The sequence below is a fragment of the Marmota flaviventris genome, chromosome 16 (genome assembly GCF_047511675.1).
Source record: "Marmota flaviventris isolate mMarFla1 chromosome 16, mMarFla1.hap1, whole genome shotgun sequence".
NCBI classification, from domain to species: domain Eukaryota; kingdom Metazoa; phylum Chordata; class Mammalia; order Rodentia; family Sciuridae; genus Marmota; species Marmota flaviventris.
Genome location: NC_092513.1, coordinates 12,779,042 through 12,788,611, shown reverse-complemented (window position 1 = coordinate 12,788,611; position 9,570 = coordinate 12,779,042). Strand labels below are relative to the sequence as shown.

The 9,570-nt window shown below is 42.4% G+C and overlaps 1 protein-coding gene across 1 annotated transcript; it reads right to left on the bottom strand.

Annotated features, from left to right (window-relative positions):
• Positions 1–535: 535 nt before the first annotated feature.
• LOC114108186 (serpin B4-like) lies at positions 536–8,722 on the bottom strand. Its single transcript, XM_027955808.3, has 8 exons — positions 8,591–8,722; positions 7,818–8,002; positions 7,257–7,313; positions 5,939–6,067; positions 5,160–5,277; positions 4,039–4,181; positions 3,620–3,775; positions 536–1,393 (listed from the first exon to the last, which is right to left on the bottom strand). Exons 2-8 carry the CDS (start codon positions 7,977–7,979, stop codon positions 986–988), a joined length of 1,173 nt encoding a protein of 390 aa, XP_027811609.2. The 5' UTR covers positions 7,980–8,002; positions 8,591–8,722; the 3' UTR covers positions 536–985.
• Between the last annotated feature and the right edge of the window lie 848 nt (positions 8,723–9,570).

The window sequence follows — 9,570 nt, the reverse complement described above, 5'->3', positions numbered from 1 at the left end:
TGGCTAGTGAGATGAAGAAACTGTACTTTTAATTTTGTTTAATGTTAATTTTAAATAGCGGCTGTGGCTAATAATTATTGCATTGTACAATGCAGGTCTAAGAAATTTCTCCCTGCAATCTGTTAATATGGCCAATTATATTAATATATTTTAAAAATGTGGACAGCTGGAATAAGTCCATTTTGTCATAAAGTAGAGTTCTAGCATTTTCTTGGGCTGGGAGTTTAGCTCAGAGGTAGAATATTTGGATTTTATTGATCCCCAGAAGTGTAAAAACAAACAAACAAACAAACAAAAAACAAATAAAAAACCCTCAAAAGCTAACAGCCAAATAATAAATAAAATTTCCTTGATTTTAAGAAATACAAAATGAATATCTATAGAAGTTTATCTTCCTACCACTTTAGACTCAGCCTTCCTGAGCTTGATCTGAATTTTTCTTTCTCTATGACTAATATATTTCTGACCTATTTCTTAGGTGTGGTTGATCACTTGTACTTTGTTGGAAAGAAAAAAAAGGTAAAGGAACAAACAATTTGAGCAGGTCATTCCTTTATTGCTGACTGATTTAATAGAATCACAGAATTTAGAAATATAAGAAGGGTCCCAGATATCACCTCAATTGAAGGAAAAGTGGGTGTCTAGGTTGATGAGTTTGAAGAGAAAGTGTGATTTGCTTTGGTTCATCCAAAACAGGACAGAAGCAATCGTGTCCAATTTAGAAGATGAGGTATGGATTGTTTTAATCTTCACATTGAACGTTTTGTTCTCTAAGGAAATTTTTATAAGAAAAAAAAAAAAGAAGGAAACTGGTTCATATGTGTGTGCAGAAAGAGAGAAAAGAGAGGCTCCTACAACCATCGCATTCTTAGTGGGGACTCTGAGGCTGAAAAGAAAATGAATATACAAAGGACGTGTTATTTCCAGCCTCAGTTTACTTTTTGCTCTGTGACTTGTCCTCATAAGAGAGACAGAGGCCTCCTACTTAAGGGGAAGAGACTCTGCCAAAGAAGAGGATGCTGTGGGTCTTATTTTGCTTAATGAAGAACAGGAAGGGGTGGTCACAATAGAAACTAACAGGGGGCATTGGGGCGGACGTTGGTTTAACTACTACGCCCGTGGCGGCCGCAGCCTCCGTGCCCTCTTCATTCACTTCCACAAAGGACTTGTGCACAACTTTGGACACTGAAAGGCCCTGTGTCCCTGTCATGCAGGAGAGGTCAGCCTTTTTTGGACAGAAGACGTCCTCCATCCCCATGGCTCTCAATATGGTCACGAGGTCGTAGGTCTCTTCCACTTTGAATCGAGGGAGGCACACATTTACATTAGTCATCTCCATGCTCTCTGGGCTGGTCCACTCCATTAACTTCTCAGCAGTGAGTTTGTCTTCAAGCTATAAAGATGGAAAAAAAAAAAATGAAACTGACACGATCAACTTTTGGACTCTGGCACACTTTAACAATGAATGGAATACGTGGGAAATTTTGAGTTCAGCAATAAATGCAATATACACAGTTGATCCAGTTTATTAGACATTATTCTAATAAGCAAAAACAGCATGCCTGAACGTATATGAAGACTTATTTGATTATATGTGTTCACATGTACAAACATGTATGTACAAATAGAATTACATTATTTTGAACCAAACGAACTATATATGACTACTTCTTATGCCATCCGTCTTCTGTATGTGTCATTTTGTAGACTTTTTATTTTCTTTTCTTTTTTTTTTTTTTTATTGTTGGCTGTTCAAAACATTACATAGTTCTTGATATATCATATTTCACAATTTGATTCAAGTGGGTTATGAGCTCCCATTTTTACCCCATATACAGATTGCAGAATCACATCAGTTACACATCCATTGATTTACATATTGCCATACTAGTGTCTGTTGTATTCTGCTGTCTTTCCTATCCTCTACTATCCCCCCTCCCCTCCCCTCCCCTCCCCTCCCCTCCCCTCCCCTCCCCTCCCCTCTTCTCTCTCTGCCCCCTTTACTGACATTCGTTTGTCCCCCTTGTATTATTTTTCCCCTTCCCCTCACTTCCTCTTGTATGTACTTTTGTATACCTCTGAGGGTCTCCTTCCATTTCCATGCATTTTCCCTTCTCTCTCCCTTTCCCTCCCACCTCTCATCCCTGTTTAATGTTAATCTTCTTCTCATGCTCTTCGACCCTACTCTGTTCTTAGCTACTCTCCTTATATCAAAGAAGACATTTGACATTTGTTTTTTAGGGATTGGCTAGCTTCACTTAGCATAATCTGCTCTAATGCCATCCATTTCCCTGTAAATTCTATGATTTTGTCATTTTTTAATGCAGAGTAATACTCCATTGTGTATAAATGCCACATTTTTTTTATCCATTCATCCATTGAAGGGCATCTAGGTTGGTTCCACAGTCTAGCTATTGTGAATTGTGCTGCTATGAACATCGATGTAGCAGTGTCCCTGTAGCATGCTCTTTTTAGGTCTTTAGGGAATAGACCGAGAAGGGGAATAGCTGGGTCAAATGGTGGCTCCATTCCCAGCTTTCCAAGAAATCTCCATACTGCTTTCCAAATTGGCTGCACCAATTTGCAGTCCCACCAGCAATGTACAAGTGTACCCTTTTCCCCACATCCTCGCCAGCACTTGTTGTTGTTTGACTTCATAATGGCTGCCAATCTAACTGGAGTGAGATGGTATCTTAGGGTGGTTTTGATTTGCATTTCTCTGACTGCTAGAGATGGTGAGCATTTTTTCATGTACTTGTTGATTGACTGTATGTCCTCCTCTGAGAAGTGTCTGTTCAGGTCCTTGGCCCATTTGTTGATTGGGTTGTTTGTTCTCTTATTGTCTAATTTTTTGAGCTCTTTGTATACTCTGGATATTAGGGCTCTATCTGAAGTGTGAGGAGTAAAGATTTGTTCCCAGGTTGTAGGCTCTCTATTTACCTCTCTTATTGTATCTTTTGCTGAGAAAAAACTTTTTAGTTTGAGTAAGTCCCATTTGTTGATTCTAGTTATTAACTTTTGTGCTATGGGTTGGACTTTTTATTTTCTTGCACAGATTATTTATTACATACTGCAGTTATAGTACATGACTTATTTTTACTCTTAGTTTTTGCTTGATATGTTTTTAAACATTTCTCACATTGCTATACATTTCTCTAGGTTTAATTGTTGCTTGTTGCCATCAAACTGATATTTAATGTGTATAGCTCTACGTAAATGATAATAAATAAAGCCTGTGTCAGGCTGTAAGCTAAACTATTTATCATGTAAGGATATACTGGGGATTGAACCCAGGGGCACTTAAACATGGAGCTATATCTGCAGCCCTTTTTATTTTTTTATTTTGAGACAGGGTCTCACTAAATTGCTGAGGATCTCACTAAGTTGTTGAGGTTGGCCTCAAACTTGTCATCCTTCTGTCTTGGCCTCCTGAGTTGCTGATTACAGATGTGTGCCACTGAATCATCTGATTCAGTGACTGAGTCATTGTTCCTTGTTTTGAACTTTTTATTATTCGAGGCACCTTGGCCTCAAAGTTTTTGTCTTGTTTAGACTTAAACAGTTACCATGGGGGAAAAAATCAGGCAATAGAAGGAAGAAAGGTCAGTGGGAGTGTTACCTCTTGCAGGCCATCTGCTTCATTGGGCAGCAGCAGGACCATGCTCAGGTGATTGCCTTTGTATGGTATTTCCAGGATCTTGGCCTGCACATCCTCCAGGAAGGCAAAATTAAAATGCCCACTTTTGGCCATCATCTGCACAGATTTGCTCACATTCTATAATAAATTAAGGCATCAAATAAATACCAAGTTAGACAAAAAGATAATATTAATGAGATACCAAACACATCCCTCTCTTTTGGAGAAACAACTCAGGAATTTTGAGCAATAAAGACAGAAGTTACTATTTTTTGCAGGCACTCCTAACTAACTAAAATTATAAGAATAAAACAAAACAATATCTGCTTGTTCACGGCACGCTCTACTGTAGTGGTCCATCCCATCAGATGCGTCTAAATTTAACTTTCCACATGCAATACCTTATTCTGCCAGAACTTTGCTTCTGTGGTCAATTCCTTTTTAAATTCCTTATCCCACCGCCCTTTGAAGTAGACTGCATTCACCAGAACCAGTCTGGTGGTTTGGTCAATACTGCCACTAGGAAATAGGTCCTTGATTTTTTCTGTAAGGGGGAAAAAAAAAAGGTCATCATGTAAGTACAAATGGTTTTTGGAGAGAATAGAATGCTACGCACAATTTCATGACTGGTCCTTATATTTATGTGCCACTGCTTTAGGGACTCGTGGACTGCCACCAGGTGCAGACTTCTCATGGTGCCAGCCCTAGAGAGCTACAGGGATGGAGACAGGAAAGGAGGTGAGACTGTCTAGGGGACACTGAGGAGCTGATTTTATCTGCTTGTCCAGCTTGACTCTTTCCTTCCTTCCTCTGCTCCTCCCCTTCTGTTTTCCCAAGGTGGGCCTCTCATGTGGAGAAACAGGGCCTGATTGTCCTCAAGGACAATGGCCTAAGCTCTGTACACTGAGAGTCCCCTGCTGTCAGCTGCTGCTCCTGGGGGTTCCTTCTCTTCCTCAGTCTCCTGTAGAACTGCTGCAAGGACGGCCTGTAGTAAGGGGTGGCACTAGTTGTCCACAGAATGGAGGCTTTGAGAAGCCTCTGCTGTGGGTAGAGGAGACCCTGGGGTAATCCCTGCAGGAGAGTTGGTGGAGGTGTGCTCCAGGCAGTGACAGCTCAAGGCAGGATGCCTGGTCTCCAGGTGGGCTGCCTGTTTCCAGAGGAGTAAGAGGAAGAAGCTCTTTGGACTGTTTTCTTCTAAAGATTCATAATCAACACTTGGCTCTGACCTCAAGAAAATCTCAAAACGGGGCTGAGTGGGAATTTGGGGTCCACAAAGATAATGTCAGCCGGGGGCCATGTGCAAGTAGCTTTGCAGCCATGTCTCCACCTAGTTTACCTCCTTCACTCCTCTCCCTGCTCCCCCTGGATCTCTCCACATTTATTGGGACCATCTGCCCTGCCTCCTCCATCCTCTCTGCAATTCCAATAACACCCCACCCAGGACTCCCTACCATGTCACATCTGGCGCTTCCTCACAGGGTGATCAAAAGTTTCCGCCATGAGTAGCCCTCCCATACTCTACCATTTGTTTGGCTTTCCACCCAGGAATTAATCTTCTTTCGACTTTCTTCTGGAGCATTTTTGAAATCAAGGGATTCCACAGTGGCTAGGTAAAATTTCTTAATCCCGTCCAAATATTCCTTTGAAGTGGAGGAAGAAAGAAGGAATTAAGAAAGATTTATGTGTCACCCCATTTAATTATTTACAATTAAAGTAAGCTGAACCCAGACCCTGGCCAGAACCACTATCTCTGCACTTGTATATTTGTATACAGGCACCATGAGGGCAAGTGTGCAAGGAGAGTGCAGGATTCCTTGAGGCTCAACACCCCCTCGCAAAACCCTGGGGAACAAGAGGCTGTGGTTTGCAAATTTCAGTGCAAGTTAAAGGAGATCAATCACATGGGAGACTTCTCACAGTGAGCTCTACCAGTGCGTCTCTCATCTGGGTTTATATTCCCTGGTGCTTTCCCGGCCCCCTCCAGGGGCCCATCCCAGTCTGCCTGTTCCAGAAATACCCCATTAGTCAGACATTTCCCACAAAAGGCGTTCTCTGTGACGGAGTCAGTGCCTGTTCATTAATGGCATCTCCTGACTTATCTTTCCCCTGACCCACACTTCATCTAGGCCTGGTCAGGGACCGGATGCTCTAGCAGTCAGAGCTGTGATAGAGCTGCCTCCCCTGGGGCCAGAGCTGCCCAGGAGTCAGCCAGAAGCCTCTGTCTGGCTTTCCCCCATTTGGCCATCCAGAGACATAGGACCAGGAGGCAGACTCCAGGTGTGGAGAGCCAAGGGGAATTACCTGAAGAAACTGAAACTCCTTTTCTCCATAGACTCTGTTGGCGATCTTCAGGTTGTAGGCATCACTGGGTTTGTTTAATTCAGTCAGAAACTTTTGAATCTCGTGGTGCACAATTCCTGACTCTCCAGCCTTCAACATCCAAAAAAGATGCTCATTGAATTACCCTGTTCATGTGTGTGCTAAACTCACTTGAAGTCACTTAGATCAGTACCAACACTTATGTCTATAATCTCAAAGATGACCTCTGGCTTATTCTCTGATATTTGCTGTATTTACCTCAAATACCCTGAAGAATTTACCTTACATTCAACTTCTTCCAGGAAATTCTTTGCTCCAGCTCTGACATATTCTGATCTGTTCTCTTCTGAACTAAAGGGCACCATTGGGTATCCTCTCAGTAGTTTAAATAATTAGGTTTATCTTTCCAGATAAAATTGGAGTTCCTTAAGGTGCAAACCTTATTTCACTTCTAACAGCTACCAAGCATATGGTCATGTTGAAGTTTGGATATTTTAAATGCTATGACATGAAGCCCTGATGTAGCCCTTGGTGTGGTCATCTTCTAAGACTTGTTGACTGTGATCTGTCATGTGATGGCCATTTTCTGCATGTAAGCACACCTCGAGCCTGGTACTCAGCTAAGAACAGCCCATAGGTCATCTGAATCTCAGTCTAGCTGAGATGAAAATAAAAAAGCTCAGTGATAAAATTGCCTAAGAGACAGAGTGAGTAGCCATGTTTTAAACTGAACTCTATCTGAATCTGGAAATTTCTATTTAGTAGCTAAGAGTTTTGTTCTGTCAAAGCCCTAAACAAATATATCTGCTAGCCATCATTTTCCAAAATATAATTGAATTTGTGCTTATTCCTTTTCATTTTAATTAAATCAGTTAAACTATTTTAGTAACATTATTGTGAGTGTGATCATTAGCTCACATTAATTATGACCTCTTATTTATAGTAGGCTGGGCCCTGTTGCCAGCGTTTGCAGATATTGGGTCAGATTCTTTTTGGTTGACTGGGATGAGCTCATTCTGACTCAGGGCAGTAATGAATTGCTTATGTTCACATTTGTGAAGAATGGAGCTGGTCTATCTGGTGTCCGACTTGAGTTCTTAAGTTCAATGCTGACCTTCTCTGAGTAAAACAAAAACTTGAAAGTAATAATTATGAAAATAAAATGTGAAACTGTTCCGTATGTCCTAAAGTCTTTCATCTAGGATTTTCCTTCCTCGGTTTATGTGAAATTCCCTGTTTAAACTAAGACCCTCTCAGATACTTCAGATATCTGGAGCTCTCCCAGGACCAGAATACTTACATGAGGGGCTGTGGGTTTCTTTGTTGCTTTTTCTGTGATTTCATTGAAATGAAGGACCTGGAAGAGACAGGATCTGGGTCAAGACAACTTTACTCAAAAGATCTGTGAATCCAGAGTAGAGAAAAAGAGAACAAAACCCTCAAAAAAGGAAGAGAACAAAACGTAAAGACACTGAAAGCACCCAACCCCAGAACTTCAGGGTATGAATTTGTTCTTTGAAAAAACACAGAAAAGCTGGTTTATCTCCAGATACGTTGAAGAATGTGCCTTCGTTGTTCATTGGGGAGACCTTTGGTGATGGGTCCCTTGGATTTGGTTTAGTCAGCCCATCACTTCACCTTCTCAGCTCTGGTTGATGGGCAGTGGTGGGGGTCATCAAGAGAGGGCAGCTTTGGGGAGGGGGTGTCTCCCCAAGAGCTCTGTGATCACACAGCCCTGGAAAGTCTGCTGGGCATCTTGTGTTACCCACCAGGTCCCCAGAGCTGCGACCCTCCCTGTGTGTGTGAGCCAGCCCAGTGAAGAGGAAAGCTGGGCAGGTCCTGCGGGTCAGCTGACGCCTACCTTCTCCATCTGCAGGGCAGTGTTCCCCCTGGCCCCTAGGTCGAGCATGGCCAGTGCTGACAGGATGCTGACCGGGGAGTAGAAGACGTTGTCCCCGTCCTTCCTCAGCTGCCGGAACAGGTCAAGGGTGAACTTGGTGTTGGCCACACTGAGTGAACTCATGGTGACTGGTTGGTCGGGAATTCCTAGGAAAGCAGTGGATCCAGCTTAGAAGGACTTTATTGTCATGAAATTTTCTTAAAAATGACTTATCTGGGTTGTGGAACTCTGGCCATTAAGATTTTTACCTTCCAAGCCTTCTGAATGCACATGTGTTCATCTTCTAATTGGAAGACTCATGAAAGTACTATTGAAAAAGACTTTTGTAGACCAGTCATAGAACATCTTTATCTTTCCTGTATCTTTCCCTTATCATTGGTTGGCTAGGTTTGGGGAGAAAGGCTTTATTACAAATGCCAGGACAAGGTTTTCCGGGGCCAACGTGCAGCCAGGTCTCTGGAAGAAACTCTCTGACTTTTCTTTGAAGCTCTGAGGCTGACCCCCCCGCCCCCCCCCCCCAACTCCACCACATGATTGTAAGCATGGATCAGTTTTCTTTGAAATATATCTTTTTAGATAAAGACCAAATTAGGTCAACGGGGTACGTTAATTTTTTTCCCCTGGAAGAATAAGTACAATACAATAAGACAAAGTACATGCATGATAGAAACCACATCTCTGTTTTGATCTTCGAAAGGAATTCCTGCTAAGCCGTAGTGGCTGGAAGCACTCACCTGTATTCCTGAAGAAGCCGATGTGGTTGGGAGCTGTGAGCCTTGATGTGGTGAAAGGAAGATCCTGGGTATATAATCCTCCTCCTGCAAAGGCTGCCTCATCAATTCAGTTGTCTTTCAAGTAAATCAACTTCAGATTTCTCAATCACTTAGCCCACACTTCCTGGGCATGACAATTTATGAGAAAAGACAGGTTACTGTCCTACTGCTGTGTTTCCTTTGTCTTTTTGTGGGGACAGTTAAGAAACTGTAATCTTTGGTAATCATTGACTCATTTTTAATGCATGGAAAGGTGCTTTTCTAATACCAATGACGATGTGTTAGATATTCCAACTTCCTCATTGTCTTCAATTCCATCCTCTGTACATTTCCTCCATCTTAAAAAACAATCATTTTTTTTTCTTTTGATGTTGAACTGTTTTAAGGTACACTTTGGACACACAAACACCTACAACGTTTACTTATGTTTGTGATTTTTCAATTTTGAAAGGCTCCACTCATCCTTTCTGTAGGAATTACTTTGTATACCCAGGAAAATCGATCTTATTCTAGTGCAAAGAGGCACTGAGGAGGTCTCTGCAGACTCTGGGAACAGGGTCCTACCCTCATGCTCATTCCCGACCCTCACGCTCTGCCTTGCCCCTGGTTCTCCCTGTCTCTTCCCATGTCCCCTGCAGCCATCCTGACTTTTCTGATGCTTGAGGTCTGTGAGGACAGTTATTTGCCTTGCTACATTGACAAGCGGCAATAGTAAGAACGATCGAAACAAACAGAGGCTGTTTTGAACAGCAGTCTTCTAATTTCCCATACACAGTCAAACAGAAAAATGAGTTGTTTGGGGTGTCATGATCAGACTATAGCTCTGTCCCCCCTTCCCCTCCCCACCCCCTGGACAGTAAGCACCCTGGCTTCAGACTCATGGGCTGGATGCCAGGTCGAATACCTGTCAGAAATACCAGGTGGAGGTGTTCTTTGGATGC

What these genes read in the sequence shown, in the direction of transcription:
- LOC114108186 (XM_027955808.3), bottom strand. Translation starts at nt 7,979, where the DNA reads ATGAGTTCACTCAGTGTGGCCAACACCAAGTTCACCCTTGACCTGTTC. An exon ending in CTGCCCTGCAGATGGAGAAG is followed by an intron (nt 7,314 to 7,817) that starts GTAGGCGTCAGC and finishes TGTCTCTTCCAG; the next exon opens with GTCCTTCATTTCAATGAAAT. An exon ending in AGAAACCCACAGCCCCTCAT is followed by an intron (nt 6,068 to 7,256) that starts GTAAGTATTCTG and finishes TGGATGTTGAAG; the next exon opens with GCTGGAGAGTCAGGAATTGT.